A 21,592-nucleotide genomic window follows, 5' to 3' on the forward strand; every position below is an offset into this window, starting at 1 on the left:
TGCCTTGTTTCATATCCTATTGTGTGTGTGTGTCTGGATAATATATATTAATGTCTTACTGCATTGCTTATTACCATATAACATGACATGTTGGCTGGGAATTTATTTTGAGTTTATTGACAGTTTTGATTGGATTGCCAATAATACTTCCATCAATCAGAGTGTGGCATAGTTACAGACTGACAAATCCAACACACTGCTGAGCAGACACAGGGCTTGATCTAAGGACCTTCCTTCTCTGATACCAGCTGTTAAATACAGGTTTCTTTTCCAAACATTATATTTTTAAACAGAATACTGCATGAACATGTATGAAGTGCTGTGGTTATTTCACTTGTGCGGAGAGCAGTAAACAACGCACTCCACCACTTTGTTAATTTTGCACTTTTACCTTGTTTTCCATACTGTGCATTTCCCATAGATTGCCATGTTTTTAATATGCTTTATCAAACCTCTCTGGTCTTTACAGTATATACCTATGCTTTACCATGCTGTCACTATGTTTTACTAAACTTGCTATGCATTTACTATGGGGACCTGACATCTGTTACACTGTATGTAAATATAATGAGATACGCTGGCAATGAGATAACCAGCAAACCCTTTTTAAAAAGACTGCAAAGGAACAGCATTGCATAGACATGTTCTTTTGGGAACAAATACTGTCTTATTGTCTGCAGTGCTTTCAGCTGCATGAGGACTGTCTTCAATTCCAGTGAAAGAGCGCCATCTACTGCATGAATGTTGTCATGTTGAGCTAAATAAACACGTTTCCTGATAGTTATTGCTATAAAGACACACCTGGACCAGTGTTGCAGAAGTTTGCATGAATACCAAGAAAAGCAAGACACAATATCAAGTTCAAAATCAATTTTAGAACATGGTATCTGGTCTTCCTTTAGGTTAAAGGACGCTCTCAGTTTATATACCTTATTATCAGGTTATCTGTAAGCACTTCCTGGGTCATTTCACCTCTGTTTTCTGGGTCAAAGCATGTGACTGGCTGAAAGCATGTCAGTGAATGGGGAAAGCAGCTGATTGGTTATTGACAGGAAAAAAGCCAGTGAAGGGGTGGGGACAATTTCCTTCTCCAGATGAAATGACCCAGGAAGTACTACAATCATGGCTTGTGAAGTTTTGTTTAACTTAGTGTAGTACCAGTTTTAAAATTAAGATACATGTTTGCTATAACATGTGTTTCTTTCAGAACTGCACATCTGAGACCTAAAAATGTATAGCTGTGCATGGCAGATACATTTTATGGAACAATTTTGTAAGCTACAATTATTTCAAATGAAGATGGTTAAAAAATAAATGAGGGGTATTTGGTGAAGTGTAAAAGTTTTGATAAAGTACCTTCTTTGGGTAAACATCAGTGTGTTTATAATTTGAAAACATATCGGTTTTAAAAAGACAGAGGGATCCAATTGTATTTTCAATCACTGTGTATGGCCTTACATTCCTCCCTCTTAGGTTAACAGCCCCCTGTACTAGAAATGAAACAGCGAGTTTCACCGAGACCCTGATTAGAACTCTTACCTGAGGTAAGAGCAGAAGAAAAATACTAGCGGCGGCCATTCATTGTACTGTTTCTACAGCATATACGGACAGCAGTGTAGAGTAGTGGTTAGGGCTCTGGACTCTTGACCGGAGGGTCATGGGTTCAGTCCCAGGTGGGGGACACTGCTGCTGTACCCTTGAGCAAGGTACTTTACCTAGATTGCTCCAATAAAAACCCCACTGTATAAATGGGTAATTGTGTGTAAAAAAAAAAAAAATGTAATTGTATGTCTCGTAACAATTGTAAGTTGCCCTGGATAAGGGCGTCTGCTATGAAATAAATAATTATAATAATATAGTTCCAAGAACTTTATCAAGTAAAAAGGTGTAAACATGTCCCATTGGAAATGCAGTGAACTCACCAGTCCTCTATAGCAGAGAGCAATGGAGAAAACAGACACTTCAAACAGGTAGTCAGTCCCCTTTGCACTTACATCCTCACAAGAGTATGCAGTTATGTTTAATGTAAACAGGCAACTAAAACAGTAAGGGGCTGGTGTAAGTATAGGCGCAGTGCAAACAATTGCCTCTGCAAAATCCAAATTGTTTAGCGGCCAGGCAATTATTTTGCACTACAGCCTATGTAAGCTTAAGAGCAAAGCAAATTACTCAACATGCACAAATAATGAGCTGCAATCATGATAATGAGGGTCACAATGAGCACCGCCTGTGCATCGGGATATTCAGCAGCCGCACTTAAAGCCCAGAGGTGAGGGGAGTTACGAGTACAGAGAGCAGTAAGCACTGGATGAGATTTTACAGACCTTTTTAGGTGCAAACATGAGGGCACCCACACTGTGGTCCAGGCAAAACCGACTCTTCAGGATGCTGAACGTTCTCTCGGACAAATCACGTTGCTACATGGGCATGGTGTAGCAAACTTGAGCTTCGGTTTCCGCATTGCACAATAGTGTCATCACCCAGGGTCGCAGGCCATTGCCACTAACCCCCAACATAGAAAATGGTGTCCTATTATGTTATAATTACGGACAATACAAAAATTACATTTTTGGGGAAGTCCATCACTAAAAACATTAAATAATGCATTAACATTTTTTTTTTTATTTTGTCTAAAAACAATTTTGAATGTTTTGGTGCATTTTTAAAACTGTTTCCTTAAGATACACTTCGATTAAATGCAAATTAAATACTGAAATAAAGAATTTGTTTTACTAAACAAACAAACTTTACTCAGTAAGGTAAATAAAAAATCTCACAAGCTTTCCATCAAGGACATTAAACAGTACTTAGCAACAGATGACACCATCCGACGTTACGTTACGTTACCCTCTCAGTTTTGCCAGGCTGTTGCAGGAATGTTGAAAGCCGTCAGGTCGTTGAGCCACAACATTGCCCTCTATAGCGGAACGACTCACTCAGTTCTGGCTTGCTTACATGTGTACACCTGGGGTTCTACAGAACAGTGTCATGCTGTACACAGAACAGCCCTGCATGTAGTTCAAGTTCAAATAGTGAACATATTCTCTTTTTAAACTAAGCGAGTCTGCAGCAGCGTATGAAGCATTCAAAACGCTAAGTACTGGTTTTATTACTTTTATTTTAATACTCTGCATTTTGATATGCATTTTTAATTCAATTTGCAGCTGTCACTGTATTGCATTTACAGCCGCGTTGTGTTCATGAAGAATCACTGCGGTGCAAAGCGCTGAAGATTTTTCCTGTCCCACCCTAATTTAATTAATATGTTCTTTACAGTGAATTATCTGCATTTATTTTACAGGTGCTTAGACAATACAGAATGGGTAAGCTCTTAATTACTCGCTTCTACAATGGTTTGCACCTTGTAAGAGGAGGTGCAAAGCTTTTGGAGGGTCAGCAATTGCCCAAGTGCAAGGCCAAATCCTTCCATCTCATTAGAATGCTTGCGCCCACTTAGTATTCCAGATTCCTGCCCAATTCCATGCTCTTCTTCATTTAAATGGATTAATTATGGCAAAGTGCTAATTAGATAACAATATCTGTGTTTTACGTGCATCCTTACATCAGCCCCCAAGAATGATGCCTTTGTCATTACAAAGCAAATGTAAACAAATTAAATCTCACTAGCATCTTAAATGATAAATCATTTTAATATGCAAAAAGTGAATTTACAGTGTTATACTAAAATGCATATACCATTTTAACATTTCCTGAAAAAGTAAATTTGTGGTTTGTATTTTTTGTCATTACTGGGGAATGCAAGAATTTTAGTTTTTTTATTTAAACTATTTTGCTTAATTATAAGAAGCCAACCATTCATAAAATAAATAATGCTTTATAACAAGATACAGTGAACTGATTTTTTTTTTTTTGCCCCACCTCAATAAGAAGAATTATACTCATGACAAAAGGAACTTGCCATTAATGGAAAAGTGAAAGAAACAGTATGATTCACAGGATTTAAAATACTGTCAACGGGTTCCCTTTTATTTACGGGTGGAGACTCTTCACAAAGCAGTCATTTCTATGATGCAAAGCATGCTCAGATTGACATGGTAGCGCACACTGCTTCAGATTCAGCAACACTCACTACACACTGCTTGTACTCCTGTAACCTGCTTACCGCAACTCAACTGGAAATGTGTTCAATATTCTACAGTACTTGGCTTTGTTAAAAAAACTCTCTTGTCAACTGTATCCCCTGAAAGAAAGTAACCTAGAGAGTGCACTGTGAATCAGCTTATTGAGTCTGTTCTTTATGACAGACCCTGTGAAGCATGGAGGATAACAACCTCACTTCTACAGTCTGGCTTTTCCATTACTCCACAGGGACACGATCACGAACTACAGGGTTTCAACACAAGCAATTATATATGACTGGCTCATACGAATACTCTCAATACTAGACCATGAATAGAGAAGTGTTTCTTTGTGGATTATAGTACGTGTTACTTTCATTCCAGTAAAATAATTAGAATTCCAAACATTTTAAGCAGAACCAAAACTGAAGAAAGTTCTGCATCATGTTGTTCTTCAGTTTTAGTTAAATCATTATTTTGTTCCCTAAAACTAAAAAGGTAACATATTTATTATTGTAGATTGATTTAATATTGTAGATTGCACAGAACCATGCTTTATTATGAAAGTTAACTAGAACATTGTAAAGTCGATTGCATTTGATTTTGATTTTACATTACATTTCCCAGGAATCTATCTGTTAGTAAGACACTGTTTATAACTTACACTGAACGTGAAAAGCAGGTTGTATTTGCTATGAAAATTATGAACTATGTAAGAGGAACTTATATAAGACTTCATTCAAACAGACAGCCTTATTGAACTTAAACTAAGTTTTATTATTTACATCTATATGCCTTATTAAACCAATTTTCAGGATTTTATAGAACCAAGGTGGTCCTGCCCAAAAACATGTATTTAAAAAAAAAAAAAATGAATAAAAGGAATTAGAACTTCCACTGAAATGCACCAATATAGAATAAAAGTGCAGAGAACCCCCTGCAATGTTTACACCAAACACATGACTCTACCTGGCTGTACTCAGTGTTGTCCATATCACACATTATATATAATGTAACATTCCCGATAGTCTTGATATGTTTTTTATTTACACATCATAGGTAAATAAAATACAACTTTTTTTCAACTCAGGAATGTTGAGAGAGAGAGAGAGAGAGAGAGAGAGAGAGAGAGAGAGAGAGAGAGAGAGAGAGAGAGAGAGATTTGCTTGGGAACATCGCATGTATCCAGTCTAATGCTGGGAACAGAAAACCAGCCTTGTTGCAGCAGGGTGATCTGGATACACTGCGATCATTAATATATATATTTTTTTTTTCTCCTGGCAATCAGTCCCAAGTAAATGTTGAAAAATGACCCATGATGTGTGATAAAACATATAAAAAGCAGCAATAGGTTTAAAAATATACCGCTGCGATACAGACACGGGACACAGCAAAGGCAATGCAATGTGCTTTTTGTAAACTTTACAGGGTATTCTGTAACACTTCATAACTCTTCCTACAGAAAACTTTATATAACATTTTTCAGGACTTGATAGTTAGTTTTTAAACTATATTAACCCTACTGCATATAAGAAATGGAAAGTGTTTGTTTGCTTTTCTATATACTGTATTATCCCTGCTGCGTATTGAAATGGAAAGTGCTGGTTTGCTTTTCTATATACTGTATTAGCCCTGCTGTGTATGGAAATGGAAAGGGTTAGTCTGGCCAGCCAGCTTTGCAGGATTTGTCATAGAGAAAGACCTTCGCTTATGTTTGACGGACATCTTTTTAAACAGCATGTGAAAGAAGTGTTTCTGTATCTGCATTTAAAGAAAATACTTTACAATACAATAGCATCTTCAGCATATACAACACATGGCAAATTAAAATCAATTATAAATAAAACCGAGAGCAAAACTCAAAACAAAATTATAAATACATTTAATTTTGTCCTCCAGATATCGCCTTTAAAATCTATGAAGTACAGAGCTATACTGGTTAGCTGAGCTAATCCATATGGATCGGACAAGAATTGGTCACTATTTTCACTTCACAACTTGGCTCATGGGTTTAAAAGAGGCTTCAATTGCTAGCAAAAATACATTACAACAGTGCAATGTAATACATAGTGTCCATTTTCTTATGGGTTTAAACTTATTTACAAATGTCTGGTACTTTATAGAAAACAAGTTCTAGCTGTCAGTCACCCATTAAGCTTGCTACCCTCTTGAAACTATGAACCATATAAAATTCACAAGACATACAGGTGTTCCAAGACGCAACACTACCAAAGAAAGGACACCCCGATATTAACCTTGCAGCTGCTAATGTGACCTGGCTTACTGCTGACAACATTTCGGAATTAAAAAATGTCTTGCTTTTTGTTTGTTTTTTTCATGGCTTTATTTTGCCAATCAAGATTCAAAAGTCACCCTCAAAACATTAACAGTTTAAAATGTTCACCTTGCAGGTTTAAGTCTGAAAAGAGATTGTTTAAAATAAAAACACATTTTGAAGAAGGGGGCAAAGTATATTAATTTTAATATTTTAAACCAATGTAGAGTATACAATTCATTATCTATAATACCTTTATCTAAATAAAGTAGTGTTCTATTTTTGGCTATTATTCACAACGAAATGACCTCCGGATAAATGAAATTAGTATGTGTGCTAATAGACATGGAAGGAAAACTGTCCAATACAGCTGGTGTCCTTAGAAAGGGGTAACAGTGACATCAAGTGGAAAAAATAGGAAAGTGTATTCGACGTTTCAAAAGTTTAGATAAAAATAATAGGCAGTGACTGACCGACTGACTGAATCTGCTTCGATAGGTAATTACAACATTAATTCATTCATTTAAAATAGCAAATAACTTTAACCATGTACAGGGCTAGTTATGTCCTAGAAATCCACTTCATTGTTGAAACCATGTACATATTAAGTAGAACCTCAAACAAATGAAATAAATATCTTTGGATCAAAACGATGCAACTCGCCTACACTGAACTATTGTATTTTCTTGTAATGTTGTTTACAGGAAAGGAGACTTCCCAGGTTATGGAATGAAGAGTTTTCTAATTTACTAGCTAGGTTATTTTGAAAGGACTTTGCTAATAAACTTGTTTCAACACACAGAATGTATCATATACTCAGTAACATCTTACAAAAATGGGGTGCAGGAACAATTTACAATTTGTAAACCAATTTTTAGCAGTATCATTTATATCCAAAAACTGAAAGGCCTTTGTAAACCCATAAGCCAGCCAATATTGTGTTTGCATCATTGCAGCACTTAGTTAATTTACCTCCATTTCCAGTGCCCTTGCCAACAGGCCCGTTTTAGTTTGCAACCAGCCCTGATTTGGTCCTGAATGCCCATGTCTCCTCATTCTTGTGCTATGCTTCTTAGTACATACTTTACTGTGTAGGCAAAGGCTGCAAACCCGACTATGACAAACAGGTTTGCTAAGGCTCCCCCAAGAAGTCCATGGTTGCGGTTGGCCTGTTGGAGGCCTTGCTGGTTTGCCCCTGCTAGAGCCGCATGGCCGTTGAGAAGGGGGAGTCCGTTGTGACCGTTGTGCACTTCACCATCGGGGACGACGTCCGGGAGAGGCAGGGCCTGGGCTCTCTTACTCAGCTCTTCCTGTGCTTTTTGTTTGTTCTTGATTTCCTACAGAGAACCAGGGAAATGGTTACAATAGAAAGGGACGCACAGCAGATTTAAAAAAATAAATAAAAAAATAATAATAATAAAAAAAAAGTTTCCCCTCCACGAAATAAATGATCATAATTGCATCATTTCCAGATTAACTGTTTCACCTAAAAAAGGGATCCTCATATGCGTGGTTCTACCCATATTACATCAGCCAGGATATAATATTAAACTTCATGTAGAAATCTTTTACATTTTAATTACAACTTTGCAGGCGTTATAAAAATGGTAATTTTACACTTTTTTGTGCCCAATTATTTTACCCCCAATTTCCTCCCCAATCATTTCTCCCCTCACCGCAGAAATTCCCCACACAGCTCAGGAGACCTGAAGGTTCAGTGGGCTTCCTCCAATATCACTACCAAGCCAGCTTCCTCTTTTACACCCAGGAACTCGCAAGCAGATGTCTGAGAGCTACCGGCCTCTGGAGGACAAAGGCCAGCACTGCAGGTGTCCACTTCTAAGCTCACTGGGCACCTGGCCAGCAGGGTTCACTGCAGCACGATGAGGAGAAACTGTCCCTGCTGGTTTTGCCTCCCTAACCCACAGGAGCACCAGAGCCAGTGGAATCCCCAGTGAAGACTGGCCATATTGCACAGACATGATGCAAACCTGTACTGTACCACTCACCCACGCAGCTGGGCTTGTAATTTTACACTTTTAAATGCTTTTCCATTGCTAATACAGCACAAACACTTCTGTTTTGTCGCCTTCAGAAAAATACACATTTGCCTGTCTCTGTCTAGCTCACAAAAAGTCCAACTCCATGCTTTAAAAGGCTCTCTTATTTTCACATCATAAAATGTGGAACCAGGAATGTATTCATCTCTTCTTTCTGAGGTTAATTTGATTCCTGGAAGCTGTGGGGCAGTTTCTATGTGCATGATTTCTGTATTTACTCATAATCTGGGGTGGGCTCATACAAACATCTGTACCACAATAGGTAGAGTAACATTTAAAAATCCCATTACACCCCAAACAACATGGAGGGAAATGTACTGCAATCTAACATGCTGTCAATCTGAATAGCTCAAGGTTGTTTTGTTTAATTCATTTATCTGTAACTGTATGTAAGCGACTGGAAGATGTTCACATGGCAAAAAGCCTTTTCCTTGTTTGAGATCAACATTAAGCTGCTAAAGATGCATTAAAGGCTATTCATAGCAAACAACCCACCAAGAACGCTGAACAATGAGTGTGGAGGGCAAGCTACTGATAAATACTTTAACTAAAACAAGAACAAATAAATGAAAAGTGGGAACAAGGCATTGTATCTTACCTCTACCACATCAGGAAACAGATCACAGAAAACCTTATCCTTTGCATTAAAAGCCAAACTCTGAGCAGCAAGTTGTCTTTTCTTTAAAAAAACAAAAAACAAAACAAAAAGCGGTGTAAAAAAAGGGGTCCGGAACAATATTTACTTTGGTTCTTAATCTAGCAGCCATTGGTGTGCTTTAACTGTTTTGTGCTTTTCCAAAAAGGTACTTAGCACAAAAAGGTCTTGCTTGGAATTAATGTGAAATTAACATTTATATAGAGAGAGCTATATCCTGAAACAAGAATATATATATAAAAATGTGTGGCTTAGTTCTGACAAATACTGTTAAGTGGGTAATTAGTGTGGCTGTCCATAAACAAAGCATGTAGCAGGAAGTGTCAGGTATTCAGCAGGTATCTGAGACTGCAGCACAACCATGTGGAGGCAATGTGATTATGATTTAAAGAAAAGCTGCACACTTACAGTGAAGTCTGTGGTTTCAATACTGCCCAACGTGGGGCCTTTCTCAACCATAAAACTAAGCAGACCTGTCAGGATAGTGGAGACAGACCAAGCTGGATTCCACGTGTCAGGGTGGAAATCAGTAATTGAGAGACACAACCTGGAAAGGAAATGATTCAGTTAAACGCAATGAACTTTGAAAAATGTATCCATACAAACATGTTTTAATGCTGTGAATATAGATTGTAGCAACACCAATAGTGTGGTTGTAAGTGTTGAAGTTGGTACAGAGCAATTTGCTTTATGTTTGGAATCCACCAGACTGAGCAACTCGCACCAATATTACTGGCCTCTGTGGGGAGCTGCAAACACAATCGCACACAATGCTCTCAGAGGATCTGTAAACACAGTCACACACAATGCTCTCTGAGGGGAGCTGTAAACACAGTCACACACACAATGCTCTCTGAGGGGAGCTGTAAACACAGTCACACACAATGCTCTCTGAGGGGAGCTGTAAACACAGTCACACACACAATGCTCTGAAGGGAGATGTAAACAGTCACACACAATGGACAGGTGTTATCAGACTATAAAAGGTCCCTTGCTTAGCCACAAACACACATTACCTGCAAGGTGTGAAATGTGAGTGTAACTATTAAAACATTGAAATCGTCCAAAGGTTAGAAATACTAAAAGGAATTTAGTAAATTAAGACAAACGTTTCTCAAAAGGTCATTGAGAAAGATTTTTTCTCATTAAATGTATTAAGTTTCTTTCATCATTTATAAGTGTGACATACACTAATACCTTAAATACTGTACCTTGTTAAGAATGTTGTACCCAGGATTCCTCACAATTAGAATTGTATGTATATAAGATAGAACATTCTAAAGTGTGCCATAAGGATTCAATCTCGCTTCCATACATTCCTGTGAATCCAGGCACACTTTCTAAGTCACTGACTCACCTGCAGCCTGGTCAGCAAGCCCTTTCTTGAGTGTTAATATACCGTCTTGGAAACACTCATATTTAAAAAGGGACAAATGATAGGGGTGCACTATGTGAAAGGATTATATCTGGAAACCCCTTCCTAGGTTACAATCGTTGCATTGCTTTGGCATTCAATGTTGTAATTTGCCTCAGCGCTTCCCAGGCTCTGGATGTGGGTGAGACAATGCTTGCCCAGAATTCACTAGAAAGCATCATTACATCCTACAGGTGAGACTCTCACTCTCAAGTGCATACCCTTCTTCAAAGTGTTCAGCTTAAATACACCACGTCAACTTGAATACAATGGAATCAATACTATTACCACACCACAGTGCAGTGTGATCACCAGAGTCTGGAATCAATACTATTACCACAGTGCAGTGTGATCACACTAGAGTCTGGAATCAATACTATTACCACAGTGCAGTGTGATCACACCAGAGTCTGGAATCAATACTATTATCACAGTGCAGTGTGATCACACCAGAGTCTGGAATCAATACTATTATCACAGTGCAGTGTGATCACACCAGAGTCTGGAATCAATACTATTATCACAGTGCAGTGTGATCACACCAGAGTCTGGAATCAATACTATTATCACAGTGCAGTGTGATCACACCACTAGTCTGGTGTACTTGATTTTATTTCAGAGTGCCTGGAGAACCATATTGGTTCAATTTCTCTGTTCCATGTCAGTAAATTATCTTGTTTGCAGGATCCAATGCAGGACAGAACTGACCACATATCCCCTGATGCTTTGCACATGTTTACTACCACTAAGCTTAAAGAAATACAAATATTTGATCTAGAATGCTTGGTGCTTTACTTGTGCATTCTAGTTACAAGCACCAACAAAACTACAATGTATGAATTATAATACAAAACACCATAATCCATTTCAATGGATAAATGGAATCAGAAGTATATAAATGGAGTGGGAAACTCCTTACCCCCATGGCCACAAGTCTTAAGTGCTGTGACTGTAGCCTAATTAGCATGTCAGGTGGCTCAGTGATTTAGGGTGCAACACTGGTTTCTATTAGCTCATCTAGTTTAAGTACGTGACTCGCATTGTCAAGTGCAGTGTGCCAAGGCTATTTCATGACCTGCAACAGCAAGCACAATACAAACAGGGGCTTACCTTGTGTTGCATTTAAATCTTCCATTAGGTGTTATCATATAAATACTAGGAGGTTTGAAAGGAAATTCACGAGGGAAAATCAGTTTCCCGTGATAATAGCCACCTATAACATGTAAAAGAAAAGCATTCAACAGACAGAACATTTACACAGACACTGCCTGTGCCTAATCATTGAGATTACACTGTGGTGCATGAGAACTGGTAGATTATTTACAACAAAGGACACTTACTATTTAAATGAACTTGACATTTAATGATTTCATTCACATGCACACTGCATTCCATAATTGAGAATGGGTGTATTTAAATGCACCAGTACTGGAGTGGTTAGGCACACCACACCAGAAATATCTGTTAGAACATGCTCAGCTAACACAGAAACACATCTTTCTCATTCCAATGCCAACACTGCAATGACACATCCTTTTTATTAAGACAAAGCTGTAATGCTGTTTGTACAGCATGCTATTATCACATTTCAGCTTACCTTCATATGGGGTTTTCTCAGGCCCTCGTACAACATAGTGCCTTAAATAGAAAATGGCATTATTTTAAAATTGCTACTTCACAACAGAAAAAAAAGTTACAATATCTGAAAGACCCTCAATATGGCACCCATCTTAAATCACAGGTCAAAGTGAAGGGTACTGTCAGATTTTATTGAAAAAAGGCAGTACATCTATGCTTAACAGATTAACCTACATACATAACAGATGGTGGTAATTTCCAGCCATTAAAAATAATGACAGGGTGGTATTTAACACACGATTAATAGAACTACTGCCTGGTTCATCAGCAGCACACATCGTCTGTTTACACCGTCACGTTATGGGTACGGGACAGACAGATGGTCCAGAATATCGACAATGTCAGGTTTAAAGGAAAATACTACATTTAAATTGCACACGGGTGCTGGACGCAGCGACAGGATAGGTTAAGAGGCAGTGTACGCTTTTTGATTACAAAAATTGACATTTTTAAATACAGTAGCTTATATGCACATGCCTTCCTGAAAAAGAACTGTGACCACCAGGAATGTCATTTCTGTCACAGTTCAAGATATTGTACTTTTGGTTGAGAAAAAAGGGTCCTCTAATGTGAGCACACATTTCCTTTCCAGCACAGGAGAAAATATAGAAGCACTGGAGTGTCAGCAAGCTCCAGTTATTTCTCATGTTTAAAACTTGAGTTTGAATGACAAATGGCACAGTTACATTAAAATACAATTCATTGTTAAATGGTGAAACATATGTTTGTTACTGTATTCCCTCAGTTTGCAAATACCTGCCCAATTCATTCAACTACAATAATACATCTAAAATATTTCTCATACAGTACACCTTACCATACAAAAAGCTTATTTTAAACTAAAATAAATACAACTAGATTGAAAAATCTTGCCTGTCACACAATGCTACTGTTTCATTGCAAAATTGGATTAGAAAATGCTACATAGGCCTACTTCTTGTAATTTATTTGTAGTTACTAATATTCAACTTACTAGACCCACAAGAATGCAATCCTGTTTGACAAATATGTACTTTAATATAAATAGTAAACACACAAACGTGTTGGGGGACTTGTAAGAAAAAATAAATTGACTTTAAAATGACTTGAGCCGTCTCGATCGGTAGATGCAATGCTATGACACACATGTAAAGCTCAGTACTACCTGCTTTGGCACATGGACAGTGACTCGCTCACACCAGAATCCAAATCATACAATGAGTTTGTAACTCATGAATACGGGAGCAAACTTGTTTCTAGCAGTTCAACTCTTCAGTTCATGTTCCAGCTCTCCGCAAGGGTGAATAATTGTGCTCCAAATCACATAATTAGAGTAATACAGAAGGTCAAATCTGTGCCACAGCAATGAATAGGCTACAAACCTGATTTTTATGTTTTCCAACTAGTAAGTAGCCTACCCTTTAGACAAGTTAACAATCCAATTTAATGTATGCGGTACAAATAACAGAATACTTAATTACCCAATTACTGGATAATTAAAACATATACTTTTTATTATTATTATTGGCCTAAATACATGTTCCTAAACACAGAAATTATGCTAGGAAATGATACCGTTAAGACACATCTCATTCTCTGCCCGGTCTGAGACACGTGTTAATTATGATGCCGTAAGGGTCAATTAACGGCACAATACAGATTTATGAATCAGACTAATAATATGTTCATGAGAAAATTGGTCTTCAAGGGCTTGTTATTCTAACTAATTTATTTATTAACATTACAATTACTTGAGAAATATGGATCTAATTTTACACCACTTATTGGCAGAAAATCTTGGCTACATCTAAATAAAAACTCAAAGCAGATTTAGTGGGCTTAATAGGTTCTCTTACCCCAATTAAGTTGTATGTAAATCTATACATTACTGCCCATTAAGGAACATACAAAAGAGATTATCAATAGTGAAAGTCTGGAAATCTTCAATCAGCTTTGTGCTCTATTGCCGACCGTAGACGGCAGCTTGCAGGGGGTGGCGCACAACTGGCCAAGCGCCGCCGGGGACTTAGGTCGGCCAGGGTGTCCTCGGCTCACCGCGCACCAACGACCCCTGTAGTCTGGCCGGGCGCCTGCAGGCTTGCCTGTAAGCTGCCCAGAGCTGCGTTGTCCTCCGACGCTGTAGCTCTGAGATGGCTGCACGGTGAGTCTGCAGTGTGAAAAAAAGTGGTCGGCTGACGGCACACGCTTCGGAGGACAGCGTTTGCTCGTCTTCGCCATTCCCGATTCAGCCCGGGTGTGACAGCAGTGAGCTGAGCCTAAAAAATAATTGGATATGCCAAATTGGGAGAAAATAAATAAAAAATAATTGCTGATTACTAAATGTAAAAAAAAAAAAAAAAAAGGAGTTGAAGTGGTTAATAAATGAAAAACAACACTAACATTTTTGTTAACCCTTTAAGGACCAGGACTGTGGTAACACGATCACAATGAAGTGGGCTTCTAGGACCGCGATTGTGTAAACACGATAAAAAAAAAAAGCACATTGTTTTGATGACTAAAAGGGCCACCGTACTTTGCAGTACAGGCTTGAAACACATATCAATGGATAGGGGAGGGACTGACATTCACTTCCTGATATATTTTTTTCGTTTTTGACTGAGAGGGTCATTTAGTGCCAAAAGGGTGGAGACAGCTTACAGCAGATCGCAGAGAGAAAATCAGAAACAAAACAGGACACAAGAACTTGTTTAGAGCTAATAAAAAAAGGCAAAACACTGTAAATCGGATGTATTTCACTTAATTAGATTACATTTATTCTGTCTCATGTGTTTTTATATATATATATATATATGTTTTTACAACATTTATAAATATTAAGAAACAAGTGGATATAAGCATATACTATTTCATGAACTAAATGTATCAGGTACATTTTTTTTTCCTTTACCGATAATAATGGAAGTAATAACTTATTTTATTTATAAATATTTATTTTGAGAAATTAAATCGAGAGTAGTGTCCATTATTTCTTATAAAGACCCTGAGAATAAACATGTCTTATGTCATTGCAATCACTCAAGTGAAACAATGTCTTGTAATTTGCCCAAACATCAATATTTTTCAACAAAACTTTCAAGAAGTATTGTAAGGTCCCTCTGGTCACAGAATAACATGTTTTTATACATGTATCTCCAAGCAGAATACAAAATAAAAAAATATTTATTTTTAATAATAGAAAAAGCAAACTGTTTGTATGGTTGCTGAAGTACTTTATGTTCCCCAGAGTGTTCTGAAAAAAGGACACATTTTCCAAGATGCTACTGTGAAAAATAGATATTTAGTGATTTGTGTATATGAAGAGTGAGCTACAGCCAGTGCCTGGTCCTGGGGGAGCATCCCACTGAAAAATGCTTGGTCCTGAAAGGGTTAAACTGCTAGAAACATTTTTCAAAATTTCTACCATTTAGAAAGTAATAATTAACAGAGTGTAAAAGAAGTTACACATCCCACATCACATCTGTATTTTATCAAGTACCCGTAAGAACATGTCTTTGCTTTCCCGAACAGTTCTTTCCAAAGCCATACTTAGACAATAGTTCCCGCTGCATTGGCTTTTACAAATCTGTTGTATTAATTCAAATTTAAAAGAAAGTATTACAGTGCTGCTTGTATCAATTAAAAAAGCAACCAAACAATAAACTAAACAGTGCACCATCTAATACCCAGTAAACAAAACATTTTAGTGTTGCATACGGTGCAGTACAATTGCATTCAATTTCCAGCTGTACAATTGCATTCATGTTTTTCTGTTAATCAGAACCATAACCAGAGGTCGCTCTAGCTTTTCTGTTCATGCGTTCCTGAAACGCACATGCCCAAAATTTTGCGTCCCATCCATCAGATACTAAACGATCAGTTAACACAAAGGCTACTAAACTCCAGGGATGTGCATTTTTATGAACATTTAAACGCTATGCTATAGCTTAAACAATCTCTGTCTGTGTACAGATACGCATATGAATACTTACACGCTTTTCTTTAACCAACAGTAGACCGTTCCCATGAGGAGACGGGATTCTAAGCAGTGTTTGTTGCCTTCATCTTCATGCGTTTTCATGTTTTTCTGCATTCCAATAAGAGCATCGCCATGTCTGTGTCTTAAGCGAAGATTCTTGTTCTGCGTGCATATGCATTTTTTTGCTCAGCAGCTTTTTCACACACACTTTAGTACATAATGCCATTTCGATAGACAACCTACGGGTACTTCATCTCTCATTCATAATTATATGAACGTATTTTTCGTTTGCGTTTTTCTGCATTACTACTGCTTGCTACTGCTTCCTGTCTTTGGTCACTGTTGTACAGTCTCCGGCTAAGAGAACCCCCCTCACGTATATAACAAAGAAAAAAGTGTGTGTCTTTATATGTATAACTATACAGACATATTTTTTTTTTAAAGTACTATATGCCATAGAGTTTAAACGTTCAAAGAAATGTACCAAAATGCACATCCCTGGAGTTTCTTCGCCTTTGTGTTAAAATGTATATTTGATGGATGGGTCACAAAATTTTGGGCGTGTGCGTTTCAGGAACGCAAGAACAGAAAAGCTAGCGCGACCTCTGACAAGTGTACCACTGCGCTGCACCGACATGTAGAATAAGTTACAGTATGTATTACGCATTCAAAGTACTCCATTCAAACAAAATGTTTTCTACATCCGGACATAAACACTTTCCTCCTATAAGCTCACATTTCTTTCATCATTTTAAGTTTGTCTTTGTTTCGTCTCCAGTCACATACTGTTTTTTTCAGCATTGCGATTAACATGTATTTCTGCAAATTCAACAAAGCGCATTTTCAAACCTGTTGAGTAGCATTTTCGTTTTTTGTCTGACTGTCCTACTTTATCCAGTCTCAAAGCCACCTGCATTATTATAGTATTGCAGTTACAACGAACGGAAGACTTGAAGTTTACTACTCGGCTTTCTAACCAACAGCTGTCTGCTACAGTTCCCAGGGGAGGGTTCAGTCTGAATGTTGACAAATCAAAGGCTCGGGAGGGTGGGAACAAGGAATAATAACCGTGGCTATAGTAATCACATTGTAGCACTGGTACAGTAGTTTAATATTAGACAACGGCGCATAAGTCGCACCAGCGTATTAGTCACCACCCCCTTTTAAAGGCCCCGCAAAAATGCCTAGAAAATCGACATACAACAGTTCTTACGGTAATACGTAGAGCCTATCCATATGACTGTCTTAACATGGTCTGGAAAATGTTAGATGGACAGTATTGGTGTATTAACATTGAAAAAGTAATAAAACAACAAACCAATGAGTCCTTACCATTCTAGAATATTGGAAGGGAGGGGTTCTGCACAGATGTAAGGCACAGGGTCTTTCTTTATTCGAAGGTAGTCCTGCTTTAATCGCTGTGTTGCTGTTGTGGGAGCTCTCTTGTTACTGTTGTTGCTCATCTAGAACAACACTGCACATGTTAATACTTTCACATTAAAACTTCCATGCAACTACATGAAGGATCCATTCATGAGGTCTTAAAGAACAAGCGACTTGGTGTTCTACATTTCCTTTTATCTTCAACAAGGCTCAGATAATCAAACTCTTTACAGCACTGAACAATCATCTTTACTCCCACTTTTCTGTAAAGAAAAAATAAAGCATCCCAGGGAGCCTAAAGAAAGAGAATTGGCATCTGGTGGAATCACAGGGATGGAAGTAAAATGCCTATTGCACAGCAGTGTCACCCATTCCAGGTTTTAATACGAGCTCGACTAGCCACAGTGTACAGGTACCAAGCTCAGGTGTACCTTATTAAACTAAAAACAGGAATGGATCAAACTGCTATGCACTGAGAGACTTATTTCCATCCCTGAAATAATGAAGGAAGTTGGACGTGTGAAAAAGATCAGTATGTGGTTAACAGAATGTTGAAGTGCTTTTTTACTGAGCATTAGTGAAATGGAACTAGTTCACAACGGTAGTGGAACTGAACAGACAAAATCAGAGAACATTAAAACAACAACTCAATGTCTTAATATCCCAAACCACATTTGGTCAGAAATCAATATCACAACACATTTAGCCTAGCATAGTGTTGAACTGCAGACAAAGTCAGAATCTCAATCTGATTGGCAGGGGCAGCTGTTTAAAACTACTGCCACAGTTTTCTTTTGTACGATTCCCACAATCAAACTTGACTTTGAGAATTGACGTAGATGTGTTACTGTACCTGTTGCAGAACTGAGCCCAACTTAATTATTTGTAGTAAGATAATAATACAGCCAAAAAAACAGTTGTAGTAAACCTATCCAGGTCAGTGCGTGTCCCTCCAGTGTGTAGGTGTACTTAAGCCTCTCTTCCATCTCATCTCTATAATTCTGAATGATCACAGAGCTGTTCAATCACAATGCCTTCTACTGTCCACTTATTTGCTACACATAGTTGGTTACCATAAAAAGGTGTTCGACAGCATATGTCTAACATAAATACTAATAGAACATATAGAAAAAAATGTCTAATGAAATAGAATATAAGATAAAATTCATACTATAAATAAATTAAGAGCTGGTCTATAATGGAGTATATTCTAAAGAGTTGTTAAATGCTGTGCAGTATTATTGTGGTTATTTTGTCATTTAAAAACAGGTGTAAGAAAGCCTAGAAGACTGTATTTCTTAATACTGGGTTTATTATTGCAGTATACCTCAAATACTCACCTCAAATCTATCACACATTCATTTAATGGCACAAAATGTATATCACCATAAGTACTGGCACTTGCTTCCTTTCCAATCCAACTACCAGCTAGAATTAAACACAAAACACTTCATCAAAATGTCTGTCGAACTGCATAAGGTGTTAAGTGTTAAACACGCTATGGATGAACTGGTTTAACATACTATGTAGGTATCTTATATGTTGGGCTTGAAGTTTTCGGGTTTTATTTTTGGTCACAGGACGTCCCTTTAAACATATTTTGAGCCCATTCTGCTTCCCAATTAAACTCAGAAAAAGCTGTTAATTACAACAACGTCACTTGTTTTTAACTTCATATTTCGACTGAGCCCGATCCTGTTTCGCCTTATTTTTTTATTTCAAACAGACGTGACAAATTACGTGAATTCCTCGTCCTTGGTCCCAATTCCTTTTCATTCTTGCAGTCGCCTAGTTTGTCTTTGTGCTTTTGTTATTTTCACTCATTTAACAAAGTTGTCCTGATAGTATGAAATACCCAGCACAGAGTGTATACTGATAGCAAGTCCACCCCTGATTTGTAGCAAAGAATAAAATAAATCTTAAACCCAGTTTTTATTTAATACTTTTCCATTTATTAGAATGCAGAGACAGCTTAACGAGTACTAATTAACATTTAAAAAGGGAGGTAAATAAAAACCGAAAAGTGAGTTCCCTACTTATAGTCCACCTACAGTCACGTTATAGTCACTAAGAGCCTGGCTGGTTGACCCAGACCGTAAACAACCAAAACAGGAAATGCGTTCTATTAAAAAATACTATGCTGTTGCATGCAATAACCCGGTTATCTAAATGAAACCCCACGACATCTTACATGATAAAGCGGGCTTTGTGTTTGTGTGTTTATAAATACAAACTACAGAACGGCCTGAAGTCAATCAACACCAGGCCAGCAGCAGCACTGGCAATAACATTCCCATTGCAGGCGCAACGCACTCACAGTCACACAGGAAACAAGAAACACAATTACCTCTTTAGAAACCCCGCAAGAAAAGGCTGGTCTGGCAGGTTTAAAGTCCGCTGGTTAATTCTCCTTCTGTATTGTGGGACTTTACTATAAATATCTGATAATTTCACAGGACTATGATAGAAGCGCATCAAAACTCTATATTCCTGTCCTGTTCAGTTTTCAATATGGCTACGCTGCGGGTAGGCGGGGTCTATAGCCTTAACTTCCGGATTATCCAACGCGTAGTACTCTGTGTGAAGTAGAGGTCCAGCCGCTGTTGTAAATAGTAAACTTCACAGCATTGAAATGTGCTTTTTTAAACTTGTGACTTGTGCAGTCTCTTGCACTAACATTAATTGGATCCTATGTCAAATACCATAAATGTAAACATAGTTCTTGATTTTGGTTCACTACAATGTGTCAGTGTACGTTTTAAAGTTACATTTTCAAGCAATTGCGATTACATACAACAGTCCCTATGATCGGAATAGTACCGATATACGCATCATACACATGGGAGGGGTCATACGCAAAAAACACTCTATCGTATAACAATAGACGTATCCCTTCAACTCAACACCACACGAGCAGCATGACATTAAACAGGTTAATTACGTTAGTTTGTTTAATAATTAATGTAAACAATTAATTAATTTGAATAATTACAATAGTTCAAATTAATGTGCGTTAATCAACTTGAATGAATACAATATGACCATTACCATATTAGATCATCGACGAAACACAGACAATCTATTAGGCCTAGTTATCTGTTAAATAATCTGAATATGCATTCACGTTAATTAAGACCTCATCATAATCATTTTATTTAATGACGTGTATAAGATCGAGGAATTACAATGAACACACAAAACACCCTCAACCACAACAAGGCAGGTTAAAATATCACAGCAATTTATTAGATAATAGTACTAATGGTACAGAAAGGAAAAACTTGAAAATCACCATGAGGTAACAATTCACGTACATACCAATGCAGCACAAGTAAACACGTATGGATGGATATGCTTCTATATATGTCGTTTCTTAATAATGCAATTAAACTACAGTACAAGTGGAATCCTATTGCTTTCCATACATTCAGTATAGGTTCAGCGTCTCATTCTAACACAGTACATTAACTCATCTGTCTCAATCTCAGCCAGGCTGTGTGGATCTGCTAGCAGGTGATGACGTCACTCTGCTGACAGTTTCCTCAGCTCAACTACACACAGGGACCCTGCGTCTACCGCTCACAGGTGAAATAACTCTAGTTAAACACCAGCAGCAGCTTAGTTACTTTTTAACAAGGTTCAAACGCTGAGGTTTTTCATACGCGCGTTTTGATCCATTTCTATGTATTGTAATTATCATGAATTACTCTGGTTCCACAAGGGAAAGGTAAAGGAATTATATTCAACGGTTCCTCGAAGAAGACCCCAAAAGTCTTCCGTTGTAGTTACATTTTCGCTTCGTTTCCACAAATCTTCAAACCCAAGTTGGGCTCCTTTATCTTCAAAACCCAAGTGGGGATTTCACACACGTCCTGTGTGTTTTCTTCTTTGAACGCATCGCCTCGCAGGCAGACACAGTCTCGTTATCTGTGGTTACGACTGGGAACAGAAGCTTGTATCCGAGCCGGGAATGGTTCTTTTCGACGCGTAGATAAACTGACTCGCAGACGTCTCTTTCCTATCAGCAGCAGTCCTGACGGAGCTTTCTTTGACGTTCGTTTATTGCAGGGTACAGAATCTTCTTGCAGTCAAGAGGTATAAAGCTTAGCGCTATCTTCTCTTATGAAGTCATG

The 21,592-nt window shown here is 37.8% G+C and overlaps 1 protein-coding gene across 2 annotated transcripts; it reads right to left on the bottom strand.

The window, feature by feature from the left end:
- Positions 1 to 5,938: 5,938 nt before the first annotated feature.
- LOC117963801 (ubiquitin-conjugating enzyme E2 J2-like) lies at positions 5,939 to 20,075 on the bottom strand. Of its 2 annotated transcripts, XM_034905041.2 has the most exons (8): positions 19,807 to 20,075; positions 18,800 to 18,887; positions 17,409 to 17,539; positions 12,081 to 12,121; positions 11,594 to 11,696; positions 9,478 to 9,616; positions 9,013 to 9,093; positions 5,939 to 7,691 (listed from the first exon to the last, which is right to left on the bottom strand). In XM_034905041.2, the coding sequence occupies exons 2-8, from the start codon at positions 18,815 to 18,817 to the stop codon at positions 7,407 to 7,409; spliced, it is 798 nt and encodes a 265-aa protein (XP_034760932.1). In that variant the 5' UTR covers positions 18,818 to 18,887; positions 19,807 to 20,075; the 3' UTR covers positions 5,939 to 7,406. The 2 variants fall into 2 exon arrangements, with proteins under 2 accessions (XP_034760932.1, XP_034760933.1); XM_034905042.2 differs by lacking the exon at positions 18,800 to 18,887 and having other exon boundaries at positions 19,807 to 20,072.
- Positions 20,076 to 21,592: the final 1,517 nt, after the last annotated feature.

The sequence above is a fragment of the Acipenser ruthenus genome, chromosome 27, assembly GCF_902713425.1.
Source record: "Acipenser ruthenus chromosome 27, fAciRut3.2 maternal haplotype, whole genome shotgun sequence".
NCBI lineage: Eukaryota > Metazoa > Chordata > Actinopteri > Acipenseriformes > Acipenseridae > Acipenser > Acipenser ruthenus.

Excerpts from the sequence above, each read along its gene's own strand:
- LOC117963801 (XM_034905041.2), bottom strand. Across the intron at positions 11,697-12,080 it reads TGAGAAAACCCCATATGAAG|GTGGCTATTATCACGGGAAA; the intron begins GTAAGCTGAAAT and ends TACATGTTATAG. Across the intron at positions 7,692-9,012 it reads TGTTTCCTGATGTGGTAGAG|GAAATCAAGAACAAACAAAA; the intron begins GTAAGATACAAT and ends GGTTCTCTGTAG.